The following is a 19,866-nucleotide window of genomic DNA, read 5'->3' as shown; positions in this document are numbered from 1 at the left end:
GATTTCTACGAGCTTTATGATGTTGAATCTAAAGACTTTAACTCTAGTTATGAGTCAGTTTTACAGGATTGATCTAACAGAGTGCGATCGACCTCCGTTTAAACCAGTTGATTGTAAATTAACTTACCTTACTGAAAACTTCCAAGTCATCGTCTTCATCTAGATCTAATATTTGCCCGCTGATGTCTGTCGGAATCGCAACCGAAGAATTGCCCGATGGCACGGCGTTGTCGACGACAGGATCACTCATCGTTGCTCAAATCGCTACTTTGCTACAAGTTTTCTGGACTTCATCAGTTTTTCCGCACAGCTCTCAAAACGCTCAGCAAAAGTGGATCGGGCTCCACTGCGCAGAATCGGAAACCGCGAGACGAGGAAGAGTTGAGCGCCGCGAGACGCCCACGTGAAGGAGTATGTGTTTGATGTGATGTTTTAGTTGTTTTTTAGCCAACAGCTCCTGTCTCTAAAGGTTAGTCAGTGCTAAACCGTGAAATAACAGTGATTTCCATGAGATGGTTGTTTTTAAAGTTTAAAATGCAGGCTCATACATGTGGTTTGCATAATTCATAATGGACTTTAGGGATGAAACTCTATTATCATGGTGTTCGTAACCTAAAGTTACTAATATGTGTAAACTGAGATTTAGGTCTATCTCTTTTACATTAAATACTTTGATTAAATTCACAAAATATACAATGCGTAGGCTATAGTAAAAATATTAAAATATAATATATTCAAACATATTAATATTATATATATCAGACATGAGACAGCAAGTGTCTTTAAATATGAATTCATTATTTTCATACTTTTGTGTCAGTTTGGGGTTTGTCTCACTTAAAAAAAACTGTAAACTTGATGTAAAACTTATTAAAACTGGCACTGAATTCCTGCTGTGTCCTTTTACAACCAACAGATGCCACTGTTGCTCAATTTAAAGGCCTTTACAATGTGGCAAAGCTCATAATTGAGACTTCAGATGACAGTGGCAATTACAAATCTATATAGCTATGCAAACACTCAAGTATTTTGCTGTGTGAGACTGTATTATAGGACAAAATCGGGCATATCTAATAAGAGACTTATTAGGAAATATCTAATTAGGGACATGCCAGTCAGGCTATATCGAATTTAAGTACTTATCATGAGACCGCTCTTGTCATTAATATAAAATATTCTGCCACAGAATTCCTCATTAGTTGTCAGTTATTTAATTTATTTAATCAAATAAAGACCATCCCCTTGGATATAATGAATGTAGGACTTGATCATATTTCTTTGATTTTGGACTTTATCCATTATATTATCATAAATTAGAATGCTTTACGTTCCTGAATTGAGTCTATTAGTGAAAATGGTACTAGATATTGCTTTTTATATTATTTTAACTCCCTTTACGTGTTACATTACATTAATTTGGTATGAAACTAAATCAAGAGCTGTCCTATACCACGCATCAGGAAAAAATAAAACTGTTTTCCGAAGCTGACGCCCTTCCGCATAAGAACTCCCTGAAGTTGGGATAGATCGCATTATAAAACATATAAAGTATTAGAATATCTGTAGAAAGGGCAGGCTATACTCATGACTGGACCAGACAGCTGTAGAGCTAAGCACAGAAAAGGTCAACCCCACCCCGATCACATTAGCGTACTGTCATTTTATATCATTTGCTTTCATAACTGATTTAAAGCTGAAGCTAGGACCCTTTTGTATCATTTTGATGTGTGACGATCAAAGGCTTTCATAACTGTGTCACACCATCACACCGTATGATGCATGAGTTGCTGTGAAACAATCTTTATTTAGCCACTGCAGCGAGCATATTCAATGCAAGCTGTTAATTAAAACTGTTTTTCATGTAAATGATAAATTGCCCGTTGGAAAGTCATTTGTAAGGCAGAATATAGGGAACGTGTTACATAACATGATTCAAAACTACAGATATAAGCTCATTAGATCAGATTCAGTGCAGACCACACCCATTCGGACTTAGTCATGGCTGTTTTGAATCTAGCTGTATGATTCAGATATACAGCAGATGTTTACCTAGCAGAACGATCATAACCATGTATATATAGATGGTGTTTTGTGTTACTGTGTGTGAATGAAGGACATCCTGGCATCCTGCGCTGATTTGTGGCATGGTCCCAAATCCTTCCTCTACCGACCTCCATCAACGGCAGATAATAATTACATCAGCATTACCCCACAACAATGGCGTACATAGATCAGCTCCTTTCAAATTACATTTCCTTCCTGTTGGGCCCATTAGCGTTGTCGACCAGACCATGTTTTTTTTTTTTTAAAACAAACCCTATTGCTGTTGTTTCTGAGTGCATTTGCGGGACCGTGCCACAGAGAATTTCGACAGTTCTGTTAAAATCCCACTGGATGTCCCTCAGATGTAGAATGGGCTTGATTTGGGAGAACCGCTTGCTAATCTGCAGTGTGCCATAATAAACTGTGTTTTGGCAGGAGGAAAAAACCTTCACATAAAGCACACAAAACATCAAATAGAGAAGACTTGAGCCACCTGGAGTGAATGCAGAAGAAGACAATTAAAAATCAATTTACTGTCAAAAAGCTTTGCTTTCTAATTAAATCCGCACACAGCCGAGTCTCTCTTGTTGCTGGCTGATGCACAGTTGCAAAGCACACATTTATTTATTTATTACCCCCCAGATGGGTGCAATAGTTATTATCGCTTTTACGATATTCGCTCTCTTTTTTTTTTCCGACACACTGTTTGAGACGCCGTGAATTCTGACGAGGACTATTATACCTTATTTCATACGGTTGTAATCAGGCTTCTAAATGCATTTTAAATGTGACTGCTGTTCAATAACTACCAGGTGTCCAATCCAACAACTGCGCCGTCATGATCGCTCTCATTAGCGACTTGTACATGTCGTAATAATGGCTATTCATTATAAGGCACTTCTTTTTTAGGGGCCATGCAGCTGGACACTACTTTGTCTTTTAATTCATCTATTAAAATGCCTTTAGAAGGTTCAACTTCCTCTCAGGGTCTCCATTAGAAAGATCTGAATGATTTCAAGAAGGCTTTTAATGGGTCTTTGAGGAAGGCAAATAAATGGAATAGAGTTAAATGGATTCATATTTCCCCCTATATGCCGCTGTTGACGTCACCGCTCTGGATTTTTGCTAGTGAAGGGTTTGGAACTGTGTGTCTGCAACTGTCATGATGCAATTTTCCTGACATTTATGGCTCAAAACTCATGATGTTTTGATATGAATGGCAATGTCATTTCACCAGGTATTATAGACCTCTTTGGTGAGGATGTAATGTTAAAGGGATAGTTCACCCAAAAATTAAAATTTTTAATTTAATCACCCTCATGTTGATCCAAATCGTAAGACTTTCGTTCATCTTCGGAACACAAATGAAGATATTTCGATGAAATCTGAGAGCTTTCTGTCCCTCCATTGACAGCTACGCAACTACCACTTTGGCGCTTCGAAAAGTTCATAAAGAGATCATAAAATGAATCCATATGAATTGAGCGGTTTAGTCCAAATTTTCTGAAGAGACACGATCGCTTTTTATGATGAACAGATTTAATTTAGGCTTATTCACATATAGCGCACACTGAATTTTGTTGTCAGATGCTTTAAATGCTTGATCTCTTTAAAGCAGGATGGATTATGATTGGCTGTCAAAGTTTTTATCATTCATCAGCTGAAAAAGTGATTCCAACGATATCGTTTCATTGTGTCATTCTCATTAGAGTTGTGGTGTGGACTCTTGGTCTCTGTCTTCCTTTATATGATTTATCAGAACTATATCTTCATAGTTATCGTCCTTGATGTGAACAGGCCTTCAGACAGAAGGCCGTTTCTAATTGCACTCAACAAAAAGCTCTCAAGGCTCACTGCGCTTCAGAGCATGTCATCTGCGAATGTGTAGCCTTGTGAGATTTTTAGTATAATTTTATTGAAAAGAATTCTCTTTGAGTCAACAGGTGGATCCATAGCACACTAAAAATGTCCATGTACACAGCACTTTTTTTGTCTCCCAGAAGCTCTTTTCATTTCTGACGTTGTTAGGCTATAACCACGCACATCCAGAGCTCTCGAACATGTGCGGAACTCCATCACAGACTTAATGACTGCCGCTGGAGCCACAGTGCTGCCCTTCCCTTCTCCGAAATGTCCCACAATAACCCGCTTTAATGGCACAATCTAATTAAAATAATAACAATAATCTTGAACTTTCAGTATGTAGACCTCTAACCTGTGAAATCTAATTAAGTCTCAGTCACAAACAAACAAAAAAAGGCATTACTAATCAATCAGCCAGAAAGAAGATAAATTAGAGGAGGGGCACGCGAGATACAGGGCTGAGAGGGGGAGATAAGCAGAGGTGAAAACAAGTGCAAATGCATTCCGCACAATTCTAAATCACAGCTGAGCAAAAGGTGTGGCCGCTTCTCAATGCTTTCATTGTTCGTGTCCATTTTTAATAATGTAAAGTCTAATATTTTCAGGGACTACTAATGCAAGAGCATCAATAGAGTATTCAAACAATCGTTTTTATTTTTATTGTAATACTCTAAATGGTAAAAGTCTCATGGGTGAGCGTAATCTGTTCTTTGAGTAAGTTCTTTGCGTTTGCTAATGAAATTTTGTTATGAGTTTATTCATACATTTTATGTTAAAGCTGTGGTCTAGATAGCCGTACTGATCATGCAAGTTCCTATCTATCTATCTATCTATCTATCTATCTATCTATCTATCTATCTATCTATCTATCTATCTATCTATCTATCTATCTATCTATCTATCTATCTATCTATCTATCTATCTATCTATCTATCTATCTATCTATCTATCTATCTACACATCTATCTATCTATCTATTTACACATCTATCTATCTATCTATTTACACATCTATCTATCTATCTATTTACACATCTATCTATCTATTTACACATCTATCTATCTATCTATTTACCTATCTATCTATCTATCTATCTATCTATCTATCTATCTATCTATCTATCTATCTATCTATCTATCTATCTATCTATCTATCTATCTATCTATCTATTTACACATCTATCTATCTATCTATCTATCTACACATCTATCTATCTATCTATCTATTTACACATCTATCTATCTATCTATCTATTTACACATCTATCTATCTATCTATCTATTTACACATCTATCTATCTATCTATTTACACATCTATCTATCTATCTATCTATTTACACATCTATCTATCTATCTATTTACACATCTATCTATCTATCCATCTATTTACACATCTATCTATCTATCTATCTATCTATCTATCTATCTATCTATCTATCTATCTATCTATCTATCTATCTATCTATCTATCTATCTATCTCACACACACACACACACACACACACACACACACACACACACACACACACACACACACACACACACACACACGTACGCATGTCCATCTTTCAGTTTTGGTCCTGAAGAGAATTTATACATTTTATTACTCATAAAAAACGCATACATTTAAACATTAGTATACACTGGCATGTAGATGACCTCAATGCTTATAAACTTGGAGTAAAAGTCACAAAACCTTGATATTTAATGGGGTCTTTAAGAAACATTTATTTTTAAATACAGAAATGTTTAGTAATATTTTCCTCCCAGGTTACCATCAACTCTTGTTTCAGCATTTAACAGGAATCTCAGGTCAAGAGATACAGAAAGCCTCTAAACAGATGGAGGATGGTCTGCATATAAATATCGCCAGACACAGCATTCATCTGATTTCAATGATTAGGGTTATAGCTGCAACATCATCATCCCACTGCCAACACCTCCACATCCTATCCCTCTCACTCTATTCCAGCCCAGCTCAATATGTTTCATCAATAACGACCACATTACTTCAGTGTCTCTGCCATAATGACGATCAGGATCTCTTTGAGATGCTTCATCATGCCCTCAAATCCATTGGCAGTATTAGCGTTGTGGTTCCAATATAGTTCAGGATAAATGATAGAATGCACCCGGTCTGTTCCTATTTGATCCCTCTGAAGGCATAATAGATCACACTTACAAACACAAATTTATGCAGGGAATGTTTCTTAAGACCTGTAAAGACTTTCACTCATGAACTTAAAAAGTGTGTTATGGTAAGAATTATGGCTTTGCTATTATGTCCTTTTGTTGCAATCATATAAAAGTTAACATTAAATACTTGGGAAATTGCATGTCTTTGTTCAGTGTAGCGAGGAGTCAGAGCTTTTGAACAATAATGGGATTAAAAATGTAGAGGATTTGAGGATAGAGTCTCATATTGTGGCGAAACTACGTTTTGTCAACTCCGCTTTCCCAGTTTTTCTGTGTTTTTCTTTCCCTGAAATCAAATAGCGGTCTCTCCTATTTCATTTCAGGGACAGAAAGACACAGAGAAACTGTTGTCACACTTTTTGTAAATGTTTATTATATTGTGTGTTTTCTGTACTGACTACCTTATAGCCTCTTAGTTATGTGGTTGTATAAAATTACAACAATTATGTGACAACTTGCCCAGACCTGATATTTATGAAAAATACCCTTGCCCTAATGTTTGGTTAACATCAACCTTCATTATATTTAAATAAGTATTTATATATTATATAATTTTTGGATTATACTAAATTAAATAATGTATAATATTTAATATTAATTGTAATAGAAAAGAATAATTCTTAGCATTTTATTTGTAATAGCTTTTGTACAATAAATATAATTGTATAAAAATATACACACCGCTCACCAAGGCTGCATTTATGTGATCAAAAATACAGTAAAAACAGTAATATTATGAAATAGTATTACAATTTAAAATGACTGTTTACTATTTGAATATATTTTCAAATGTAGTTTATTCCTGATCAAAGCTGAATTTTCAGCATCATTACTCCAGTCACATGATCCTTCAGAAATCATTCTAATATGCTGATTTGCTGCTCAGGAAACATTTATTATTATTATCAATGTTGAAAACAGTTGTGCTGTTGTGGAAACCGTGACATTTTTTGTGTTCAAAAGAACAGCATTTATTGGAAATATAATCTTTTTATAAATGTCTTTACTGACACTTTATTGCATTCTTGATGAATAAAAGTAATAATATCTTTTAAATAAAGCGTATACTTATACCCCAAACATTAGAATGATATTATATAAAAAACTAAAATCTTTTTCAATTTGATCTATTTGTACAATTACAAACTATCATTCTAATGTTTGGAGCTATTTTTAGAAAATATATCTTGAAGGATGGAAAAGTGCCTAATTTACAATTTTTTTGAACTCACTGTTTGACATCAACAAAACCAGAGAGAATTCACATTTGTATAATAGGACTTTTGACTTATGGCTACTGAGATATAACCAGTGGTGGAAAGAGTACTGAAAAAATATACCGGTACTCAAGTGAAAGTACTATTACATTACAAAAAAATGTTGTGTGAGTAGAGTAAAAAGTACTTGTCCAAAAAACTACTTGAGTAAGAGTAAAATTTAAAAGTACTATGAGTAGTGAGTACTGATTCTACCCTCTTATAATAAACACTGTACACTACAATTAATAAATTAAAAAACATTGCACATACTGTAATTCACATTATATTTTGTTCTTTGTCAGAAAGATTAAAGAATATCTATCATCCATCTTTTTAAAATGCATCAAATCAGTACATTCATCACCTTTTAAATCATATTGTTTGAAAAAAAAAATGCATTTAAAATTAGGTGTGTTGCACATAAAATATCAATGTTCATAACTGTGCAAAGAATTCAAAAATCTTTAGAAACTCATACGAGAGTTCAGCATCACACACCATGAAATGAGTTAAAAAATACCCAATTTCTCTCCAAAACGGTACCAGTTTTAGTGTTCTGATAAATAAATGAGAATCACTAATATTATCAGATTACCTCACCTAATGCATTGAAAAAGCTAACACTAATTACACTGTAATTCCATGGCATTAAAAATATGTTACAATTTAACCATAAATGCACATTGTTCTAGAAGGGGGGCATCATCCCTTACATTTTACACAGCTACATTTACTCACATTGTAATGCTGATAATATCTTTTGTAAGGAAAATTGTGCATTAAATAGGGAAGTTATACAAAAGAAAAAACTTTTACAAAAGAAACAAACCACACACACACACACAAACAAATGCATGTCTCTTTGTAGTCTCTGCGAAGCTGTTTTATCAGCAGCATCCACACACAAAAAAACAAAAAAGTTGAACATGAAAAATGTTTTTGCGCAAATGCTCTTGCCAAATGAAGACGGATTGTATGAAATGGATCAATCACAAAACGTTGTTTATTAACGAGCTGTAGTCACGCACTGACAGAAATGCTGCTCAAGTTAACGCCATGGTTCATAAGGTGCACTGCACACCGAATCTGGCTGCAGTTCTTTGATGAGAAGTTGACATGGTGTCAACATATTCATAAAGTTAGGAATAAATGTAAAAAGATTAATAATGTTTTGAGGTGTCTGTCAGGGCAAGCAAGTAGAACATCGCTCATAAACATCTATCAGGCTCTTTTAAGAACGGCGTTAGATTATGGTCGCCTAGCATATATGTCAGCATCAGAATCAAACCTTAAAAAACTCGATGTGGAACGGGCACAGGCACTTCGGATTTGTACTTAAATCATCACCAGTGAATGCATTACAGGTCGAGGCAGGAGAGAAGGAGGGCGTATTGGTTACATTTACAAGGACATAGTGGGATACATCCCACAAAGGTCACCTTAAAAGATTGCTCCGAACATATTATAACTAATTATTACAGTTTTGGATGGATAGGAAATGCAAAAGCACAAAATGCAAGCCTCAGCCAGCTTCAAGTAAGCCCCGCGGTGGCATTATCAACTGTGCCACCTGTGGAAATTCATAAAGTCATATGTAGATATAAGCCTTCAACAAATGTTAAAAGAAAAATCTATAATTATTCCACAGAGGATAATAGTTCAAAACTATATGGACCTTTATCAAGATAAACTATTAATATTTACAGAGGGATCAAAGCAGCCAGAGACAGGCCGTACTGGTGCTGCTTTCTTCATTCCTCATTATGAAATAGCAGTCCAAAAAAGAACAACAGATCATTTATCGGTATACACGGCAGAGCTTTTAGGAATCTTATTGGCAATACAGTGGTTGGAAGAAAATAATCCGAACCAAAATGTAACCATAGCTTCTGACAGCTTATCTGCATTATCTAGTACACAATCTGGGAAAGCATCATGCAGACAAGATATAATATATCAAATATTCCACTTGCTTTTAATACTGTATGATAGAGGACAAGATGTGTCCTTCCTTTGGGTTCCTACCCATGTAGGGGTGGAAGGAAATGAGACTGTAGATGTTTTGGCTAAAGGATCAATAAAACATGAAAAAAGTACCGTTATGTAGAGCAGAAATTAAAACCATTATAAAGGGACATACAAACAAAATATGGCAAGAATACTGAGATATAGCTGATACTGGACGACATTTGTATAATGTACAAAAAAAAGTAGACATAAGCTTTAGGCACACTCTCAGAAAAAAAGGTACAAAAGCTGTCACTGTGGCGGTAACTTTTCAAAAGGTACACCTTTGTACCTAAAGAGTGCATTTAAGTTCCTCAAAGGTACATATTGGTACCAAACGTGTACATATTAGTACCTAACTGGTACATATTAGGACCCTTTTGAAGGGTAGGCTACTGTCCCAGTGACAGCTTTTGTACCTTTTTTTCTGAGAGTACAGGGCAGAAATCCAAAAGAAGAAAAGATAATTAGTCGACTTAGAATAGGTCATGCTGGTTTAAATTAGAATAGGAAAACACCCCACTGGACTTTGCACCCACTGTAACACACAAGAGACAGTAAAACACATTTTATTAGATTGCAAGATATGAGGAAGAAAGAATGGCGTTAGAAATACAAGGTGGAAAACAATCTGACACTGGGAAAAACAATGTCTTGGAAAATGTACAGTCTCCTAATGAATTATTTTTAAAAAATATTGGGATAAGTGAAAGAAATGAATATGAATATATAGTTGTTGTTTGGTTTTTTTCCTCATCCTTCCTTCCTGTCAAGCTGCTGTCCATACTCCAGTCTAGTAGGTGGCGGTAATGCACCTTTAAGTTGGTTTGCCAATCGCCAATAAAAATGAAAAAAAGAAGAAGAATCTGGCTGCATGACGAGCGCGAGACGCCTCTCTCTATGTGATTGTGAAGTAAATGGGAGCGGGAATTCACAGCATTATGAACTCGTCACTTGAGGGAGTTAACACAGTGCGCAATACCCCCAACTGCACACCAGATGTTAGGCCCTGTAGATAGGCCAGCCTATAAATATCATAGTAAGCTGAAATGTACCTTAGCATATTAGAGGAAGATTCTGATATCTCGATTGAATTGATGCTTGAAGAATGCACTTCCGCTGCAGTCACGACTCACGAGTAACAGCAGGTATAGGCGGTTCAAGTTTTCTGTGCATAATTTGATTTGTTGGCAGTCACGAGACCAATTACTCGATCCAATCACTTTGATGGATAAAACTAAAATTAAAACAAGCATGAGTAACGACCACAAACGGAAGGAAAATAGCGGAGTACGGTAAAAGTAAAATTACACCATTTTTAAACTATACTCAAAAAAGTACACTTTCTGAAAAAAAACGACTTAATTACAGTAACGTGAGTATTTGTAATTCGTTACTTCACACCCCTGGATGTAACCCTTCCCTGTGTGACAACTAGCCCCCCTACAGTATATCAAAGCTTCAGATCATTTGCTTGTTCTGTCCTCGCCGTGTTTATCTTTCGTGACCTTCCTGCGTGCAGTTTCACAGCCGCTGTCCTGGCTGTCTCATTAGCGCTTCACATCTTCATTTCTCCCTTTCCTTGCCATTACTGTAGCCTAGCACGCTCTCCACTTCTCTATCAGATGCATGTTTCTCTCTCTCTCTCTGCCGCTTTATCCCCCGCTCTCCCGGCTTCATCCACCTCCAGATACATTATGTAGATTAAACATTGCTCAGCTGTACAGTGGAGTGTCTATGACTGCAGCACTTTGTTTTCCTAAATAATTAACAAGGCCGGTGTGGATTTACTGTCTAATGTAATACTTCCACATCCTTCTGGGGGTGAGATGGGCATCTGGCTCCCTCGCTCGCGCCTTGATGGCCCCCTAGAAGCCTCCAATGTGAACTCGGAGCATTAAAATTTAAAGCAGCACATTAGGTATGAGGCCACAGCAGAGGCTTTTCAGTAAACAGAAGGAATTGGGTGGCATTAACCGCAGAAACTGAGGCGGTAATGCTGCCTGCTCCCTAATGAGGAGGAGGGGGGGGAAAGGCCAACTGTAATTTGGCTGCATTTTTCCTGTGTTTTTATACGTGCATCGCCATTTTCTCTCCAAGGTATTGATTTAAACTTTTGCTCCATAATTAGCATCCTTTGGAACGGCCCAAAGTTGGCATGTAGTTTCCGTTATGTTAATCCGGCCCGATCGCGTGACCCCAACACGTCTGCCAGGACGTTCCCCGCAGGTCACCGCCTGCTAAAAGATGCGACCCGCATCCCAATTAAGCGCTAGCCCGGTTTCATCACGGTGAGAGTTGGTTTTTTTTTCCCTCGTACGAACGCTAAATAAACAAACACCCCATGGAAAAGGTCCTATTTAATCAGCTTAGCCTCTGCTTTGGTGCGTCTTGACAGGCTACATCTGGGAAGGAGCCGGACCTGCCAGGAGTCATTTTCAAGAACCTTCAGTGACGGCCGTAATGACTAACCATCACCTCCCATTCTTCAAATTATCATTGCAGTCACATTCAATAGCAGAAGGTTCAGCCTGTCCCATCAAAATGGCCTTTCAGCCTCAGTGGACTGTGGAAAACCCAGTACATGTCTCTGAAAATGGCACGTTATTGTTATAGCCTTGGAAATCTGGGTTTTTTGTCAAAATGAGGCTCATTTCGGATGTTTAAAATTGAGTTGTGCTACTTTTTTTATTATCTTTGTTATGCCAGCCGGGCTTTACGCTTAAATGATGCAAGTTGGCATCATGATTCCTCTCTATTTCCATTTAGCAAGTTATACACAAATAGCCCTGCGCAGTAATGTTTGCTACAGTCACATTGAGGGAACGGAAAGACCAAATGTCTGCGTTTTCTCTTACAAAAAAAGTGGCACTAGCCTCTTTCCTCTCGCTCGTTTTTTTTTTTCTTTCTAAAAGAGTGTTTTGCTTTGGTCTCACGGTAGCGCCTGAGTGGGTCGAGGAGTCGTATCTGGAAGGATATGAAGTTTTGAAGAGGCACATCGATTCTTTGGCTTCAAAGACATCTTCTGGAGAGCCACAAAGCCATTACTGGGGCTACCTGCTTGCTCTTAATGCAAATAAGGGAACGGGATTGTTAGACCACATCATAGCAGCCTGCTCTTTCAACACACTCTCATCAAAAAGCAATGAGAGTGGATTCAACATCATTATTGAGCATTTGTTTGTGCATGAGGGTGTCCTGTCTGAGCGAGTGTGTCCATGTTGACGTGAGCAAGCGTATGAGTGGATCAAGGCACAGAAGAGCGTGTGTGTGCTTATGCGCTCGTATTGATGTGTGTGTTGTGGTGACTAGCTGTTTGCAGTGAACAGGAACAGGCTCCATATTTCAGCTGGTAGCAGAGAGTGCACTAGATCAATGGAGGAACCGTTCTCTTTGAGAGTCGACCGATGATCAGAGGTCTCGCCTGACCCCCTCTTTTCCCCCAGACCGACTATCCGAGAACTTTGCCGCCACCGCTCTCTAATTAGACCCGTTTTCCTCTCGCTCGCTAAACACCACTGCTTTTTATTGCAATTAGTTAAGTCATTAACTTGATAACACCACTCTTGATAACGCCAGAGCTGTCTCGGATGGAAATGAGTGCGGTAGAGTGTTCCTTTAAAAACATCAGTTATATTCTGAAGTTAACATGACAGTCATCATTTACTCTCACATGTCTTTCCACACCTGTATGACTTTCTTTTTTCTGCAGAACACTGTTTGCATGAAAAATGCAACCAATTCTCATTGGAAAAACATGCCTCTACTTGCGCAAAACAATGTTATGACCTCAAAACACTGTTAAAATACCACATGATTTGTAAGCTAATACATTTTGAGGTTTGCACCACATAACCAGCACTTTTCTGATGTAGTAAACTTGTTCGATAGCTCACCTGATACAGTATTGCACTTACAATGCAGTGAAACGCAAGTCATAATAAAAGAGCTTTAAGACTTAGAAGCAAGCTAATATGGCTGCGTTTCTCAAAAGCATCGTAAGCCTAAGTAGATCTGTCAGGGTTCTTTCACTTCCGTCTAGTTTATTTCTTGGTTTTGTGACAGAGCCCTGACACTCCTGTTTTGTCTTGTCATGTCTGAGCGCGCAGTATTGAGTGTGCTCGAGCCATGTGCTCTCTTGTCTGTATGCCTTGTTACATGTGCGGGTCGTGGTGTTTGGATCCCGGCACATAGGTCTAGTTTGGTTTCAGTCTGTCTTGTCACGCGAGCGTGCGGTTTCGAGCTCGGGCCATACGCTCTTCTGTCTGCATGTGTTGTTGTGTCCTGTGTAGCACATGATTCGTGCTTTCATGTCACGTTTTGTTGTCATGTTTTGTGTGAACACGTGGCTTGAGTTCTCATTAGCTGAGTGTTCATGTCTTGTTTTGTGTGAGCACATGGCTTGTGATTTGTTTTACTGGTCATGTGCTTGTGTTCTAGTTATGTTTGTTGTGAGCACATGGCTTGTGTTTCCTTGTTCCATGTGCTCTCCTGTCGATCTTGTTACCTGATTATTGATTAATTTGCCCCACCTGTCCTCCCTCATTACCTGCTTTGTTTGCTCTCCCTATTTATTCTCCCTGTGTTTGCAGTCCTGTGCTGGATAGTTGTTGAATGTACCTTATGAGTCCAGTCCAGTCCAGTCAAGTCAAGTCTCCCCCCCCCCCCCCTCAGGGTAGTTTTTGTTTGTGTTTTGTTCTTGTTTTTTATTAAAGAAGCCCTTGTTTCCAACCCCAAACCCGTACAAGATCATACAACCATAAGCACCAATGACATCTACGATCAACTGAGCTCATGATGCTTTTGAGAAATGCAGCCATGGTTGGTTCAACAAATGTGATTTTATGTCATGTTTGCCACTATTGGTTAGGTGTAGGGTATGTGTGTAGCACACTAGAAGGAAATAACAAGTGTGTGAGTTGGTTGGGTTCTTTTATTCAGCCAGCGTCATTTTCAACAGCTCCGTACCACACAGTACAACACAATCCAATACTGATAGTCGCGTTCGACCTCGCATGAACTAATTCTTATTTTCTCTTCTAGGTTTTTCTCTGGGGCTTTTCCTCTAGCTTACTGCCACCCACTGGACACCCATCACTGTATACTACAAACATGAATCCTAAATATACAGGAATGCTAGCTTTTAACTCACAATTATATTCTTATATCAATATATATTCTAGATTTCCCCACGTGTTACGCTATTTTTATATTCGCGATAGGCCATTAACCTTTAAGTGCCACTCACTGGACGTTTCATGTCTGAACTGCCTTGATACGTACAACAACTAATGTGATAATACATTGGGTAGCATTTTATTTTACAGTCCTGTTCCTCATGTATATACTATATGTACTTATTATAGCAATTACATTAACTAGGTTATAACTAGGTACTAACCCTCAAACTATCCCTAAACCTAACCTTAACCCATACTGTATTACCAGTACTTTCTTTGGTACTGGTACTACACTGCAAGTATACTGTAAGTACATGTACTGTAAAATAAAATGTAACCATACATTGCCAGATCCTCGTTCAACTGTTTTGGATAACCTAAACTCACTTTTAATCCCACTGACTGGACTGACTTCTCCAGCGAACCATTTTTCCAATGTTGGTTGGACACTAGAGTTCTTCAGACTTTCTGCTTTTGTGTCTTGCAGAAGAAAGTTCTACAGGTTTGGAATGACATGAGGGTGAGTAAATAATGCCAGAGTTTATTTTGCTTTTGTGTGAACTATCCCTTTAACTTTTACAGACCTCACAGGTCTTTATTTATTCCTGTGTGCATTGAATGCATCTGCCTGGCAACAGACCTCGGCTTGGCTTGCAATCGACCTAGACAATGGCTGCTAACTGCATGTACAGTGGAACATGAGATCATGCAATCATGCCTGTGTGTGTCTGGGGTTATGTCCATCCCATGTCTCAATCCACAATAACTGTCCCTCTGAGACATGCACAGGTCTACTGGGTTTAGTCTGAAGTAATACTCAATGTCCCTCTCTACGAAGTGAATTACCCACAGGTCAGTGGGGCACCTGAAATCTCCACATAATGAGTCCTGTTCATGATGTCATTTACTTTTCACTAACGGGGGCTGTGATATTTACATTTAAGTCTCTGGATGCCTGTAGAACAGATTGTGGAAGGGATTGCTTTTCAAATGGCGTTTAGATTTCATCACTCTCGATCTAGAGTTCCAATCTTAAACTAAGTAAATTATTTTAAAAAAAATGAATTGTTGTTATTATTATTATTATGTTTTTTAACTGTTAATTATAAACTGTTAATTTAAAAAAAATAATGAAACCAATTTTAGTTAGTGTGTGTGAAAATTATTTATTTATTTGTACACAAATTACTTCCTCAGTTGTGGTGTCATTTCCATTATAACCAATAATTATTTTGACCCTAATGTTTTTTAAGGGTTATTGTACCTGTTTACCAAGAAGACAACAGTGTCAGTCAAGAACAAGCTGAACATGAAATATTAGACGTGATTGGTGGATGTGTGAAAAAAAACAAAGAGAAATCAAGGTAAATAGGATTTGTGAACAATGTTTATACTGTTCTTCATTTCCAATTAAGATTTAATTTTGTGAAATTATGCAAAAAGTGTGAAAATATTATTCAACTGTGTGTTTTTAAAGGGATAGTTCACCCAAAAATGAAAATTCTGTCATCTTTTACTCACCATTAAGTTGTTACAAACCTTTATGAGTTTCTTTATGAGATGTTTTGGAGAATGTTGGTAATTACCCATTGACTTCCAGAGTATTTTTTTCCTACTATGGAAGTCAATGAATACCGTCAACCATTTCATTACAAACATTATTTAAAAATATCTTCTTATTTGTGTTCAACAGAAGAAAGAAACTCATTTAGGTTTGTAACAACTTGAAGGTGAGTAAATGATGATAGCATTTTCATTTTTGGTGAACTATGCCGTTTAAAATGTTGGCATCAGTAAGACCTCACAAAAGATTTCTATTTCAGATCAATGCTCTTGCTCAGTGCTCAAAGTTCTTTTGAACTTTCTATTCATCAAATCCAGAAAAAGAAAATATATCACATTTCCTCAAAATTCTTAAGCAGCACAACTCTATTTGATAAGAATAAGAAATATTTTTGTTCTGTAAATCAGCAATGATTTCTGAAGGATCATGTGACACTGAAGACTAGAGTAACGATGCTGAAAATTCAGCTTTGCATCACAGGAATAAAGGAAAAAGGAATACATTTATATCCTTTTTTTTTTAAGTAATTTGTTCCTGCTTTTCAGCATTCAAACAGTTATTTTAAATTGTAATAATGTGTCCCAATATTACTGTTTTTATTGTATATTTGATCAAATAAATAATCTCATTGACCCCAAACTCCAGTGAACAGTAGTATAACATGCTAACTGTGAAATGATCCTCATAGCAAGACAAGGGAGATGGCAATTTTATTCCAAAATTGTGGAGAGAGAGAGAGAGAGTGAAAAGGTTTCGAGTGGTTTTATTATCTAAAAGCTGTTAGCTGAAGAAAACCCAGATATTTTCACTGACAGGCAGATGAGCAACTAGTATTTAATCAATGGTAAATCTATCTTTTTCAATATCAACACTTACAAATACAATGTGATGATATCTAAATGGAGAACAGACACTGCTTTTGAGTTCCCATCTATTTCCTGTTTGAAAATACCCAAAGAGAAGTTGTGTTTCTCAGAGGTTGCTCTTTCACAGCACAGGAGAGTAAAGCAGTAGTTGGACAAAACAATGACAAAGATGACAAATACTTCCATGTAGTTAAAACATGTTTTTGAGGCAAAACATACATTAGATGGCCAAGTTTGTAGTATATGGTGCATCATTTGATGTTCATAATGAAATGACTTTTGATTTGATAACTTTGAGCACATTTGACTTTTCAGAATTTTCGGAAATTCTTGAAGGGATGTGATATTAATGGGGATCTCTTTTTTTTTCCCAGGGAAAAATCATAGAAGCAGAAGACATCAACAACTCTCCTTTTAACTTCATTGATGTCTGGTAAAAACCAACTGTGATATTGAAGAGATCTGGGCTATGGTTTTTCTTTCACATGGGTGTACCAATATCATATTGTTTGGTTTCCATCATAAACTCATCAAGTTTATGATCTGTTTTGCAGAAATCTACCAATATGAAAAGAACAGTTCCATACAGCATCTTTCTCACAAGGTAAATATCACTAGCCTGGTAATACCAGACTCTGCTACTTCACTTTGCTTCGTAGAGAGAGTCTGGAATAGCATAATAGAGAAGTGTTTTCTCTCTCGCGGGGGGGGCGCTTTAAAATTGAAAATTGTCTGAAGTTTAAAATCATTGGTTACCCGTAAGCCAATCACATAACGTTTGGTTATGGCGTGTGTTATGCGCAGGCTCAGCCGCATCTAACTTCCACTGTAAACACATGTATGATGCAAAAACTAAACCATCGAGCGAAATACCGGAGTGAACATGGCTGTGAACGACTTTTGCAGATTATGTGAAGTAAATCTACGCAAGTACGCATCCACCACGGTACAATCAGCGTCTACGTCACGGCTCTCAGCCCGCCCTCTGTTCGTTGATTGGCCCGGCTGTTTTCAGGCCGGTGGAAAACTGAAAGATACGCTGCTATCTCAGACTGACTACAGGAGCGAAATGAAATTAGCGGAAGTAGGAAGTCTGACGTAGTCAGGCTAAAATATCACTCCACATAATATGTAAATGTTCATTTCAGGGTTATTATTGTGAATTAGATATTTCAGCTATAAGTACTTAAATAAAAGTAAATCAACTAAAACTGATAAATGGAAATTAATAGGTATAGACATATTTAAAAACAAAATTAAAATTACAATTAATAATTATTAATATAATAATTATAACAATTAATAATATAAATATACAATTTAATTCAACATATTAACAAAAACTATAGTAGTATATCAATGATGCTTAAATAGCTAACACTTTAGTTTAGGGTCCAATTCCCACTATTAACTAGTTGCTTATTAGCATGCATATTTCTAGCATATTTGCTGTTTATTAGTACTTATAAAGCACATATTAATGCCTTATTCTGCATGACCATATTCTACATCCCTTAATCCTATACCTAAACCTAAACCTCACAACTAATAAGCAGCAATTAGGATTTTAAAGAGGCAAAAGTCATAGTTAATAGTTATTTACAGTAATAGAGAGAATTGGACCATAATCTAAAGTGAATATATGACCACATTACTGTGAATCTGTCAGTCAGTGCTAAGTATAGCAGAGACCCCAAACTCTTCAGAAGATTTACAGTCGGTCTTATTTAGCTGTATATATATTTTGAGACTCATCACAGGTGCTATCACTCATTTCATTCCGCCCCAGTGATCCTCCCCTCTCTCTCTTTTTTACCCCCCCCTTTTCTGTCCCTCTATCAGTGAATGCTGGACTTGGTCCACTACCACTAAGTCTGATTCCTCAGCCTTGGGTGAAATAAATCATAAAAAAAAAAATGAATGCATGAATACAAATTGAAGCTGACCCAGGAAGTTGGACTTTTCGATACGCTCGCTGTCTCCCTCACCCTCTTCCTCTCCTGCTCTGTTAGTTTTATCAGCTCTCCTCCAGGTCCTCTGTTCCGGGCCAGTGTGTTCGGTGAGCCGGTCCGGGCGCTGGAGCATTCAGGGCGCAGTGATGATTCCTCACATCCAAGAGAGGCTCGCACTTAATCTTCCTGCCACGGTTGGGATACGAGCGGCCGTGAGGGGGGAAAAGCCCTCGCCCTTCTGATCATTGGCCAGCGTCACCCTGGCAGAGCATCAGGACTGATCAACAACGTAATGCATGCGGTGACCTCCCTCTAAAAGGCTCCTGTATGCCTCCAAATGAGATTTGTGCGGCGCTGCTAATTATTTTCTTTTCACATTCCCGCTGTAATGCGGCCCCCTTTTACTCTAATCATTTCCTGAAAATGAGCAATTACAGTTTGGGTAAAAATGCACACAGGAGCACCGGAAACACTCACATAGCAGACAGATATTAATGAAAGCAACCCTGTTCTGTGTTCAATTTGTCTAATGATTAAAAATACATCGAGGCACCTGCATAAATAATGCATGCTTAATGCTGAGTACGCGAGCGCAGAAATGCTTTTCTGTATTACTGCGAAAACCTTCGTCATAAAGGGTGGCGTGCGCAGTGATTTCGCAGCTCTCCCCAGAGTCGCTGCTGGAATTGTAAATAACCTTGTGGTGTCAGTCTGTCTTAGTGAGACATCAGGGGCAAATCGCCCTCCAAGCCCACTTGAAGGTTCAGAGAGGTCAGAAAGAGCTTGGGGGACATGACGTGGTTCAGAGCATATTCCTTTGGTGGCCCTGCAACAATTTTAGCAGGCTAATATCCAGTCGTAGATGCGGAGGGAAATAATTGGAATGCTGTTGGAAACTATTAAACTTACTGCTAAAATCTGATTGGTTCATAGAAA

The 19,866-nt window shown here is 37.6% G+C and overlaps 1 protein-coding gene and 1 long non-coding RNA gene across 4 annotated transcripts in view; one reads left to right on the top strand and one right to left on the bottom strand.

The window, feature by feature from the left end:
* Positions 1-369, bottom strand: part of snx7 (sorting nexin 7) — a 20,562-nt gene extending 20,193 nt beyond the window's left edge. Inside the window, exon 1 of one of the 2 annotated variants that reach the window (XM_079863641.1) lies at positions 128-369. In XM_079863641.1, coding sequence (XP_079719767.1) covers positions 128-250 — 123 coding nt within the window. In that variant the 5' untranslated portion in view covers positions 251-369. The remainder of the gene's footprint in view (positions 1-127) is intronic. The other variant, XM_079863642.1, reaches the window with a different exon arrangement.
* Positions 351-19,866, top strand: LOC307153887. Of its 2 annotated transcripts, XR_013820223.1 has the most exons (5): positions 356-424; positions 15,036-15,068; positions 15,802-15,912; positions 17,353-17,582; positions 18,821-19,866. It is a non-coding gene; the product is annotated as an uncharacterized lncRNA (long non-coding RNA). The 2 variants fall into 2 exon arrangements; XR_013820222.1 differs by lacking the exon at positions 15,036-15,068 and having other exon boundaries at positions 351-424.

Source organism: Squalius cephalus, assembly GCF_949319135.1.
Source record: "Squalius cephalus genome assembly, chromosome: 25".
In the NCBI taxonomy this organism is placed as follows: domain Eukaryota; kingdom Metazoa; phylum Chordata; class Actinopteri; order Cypriniformes; family Leuciscidae; genus Squalius; species Squalius cephalus.
Note: the sequence above shows the minus strand (reverse complement) of the source record. Positions and strands in the feature narration are given on the sequence as shown.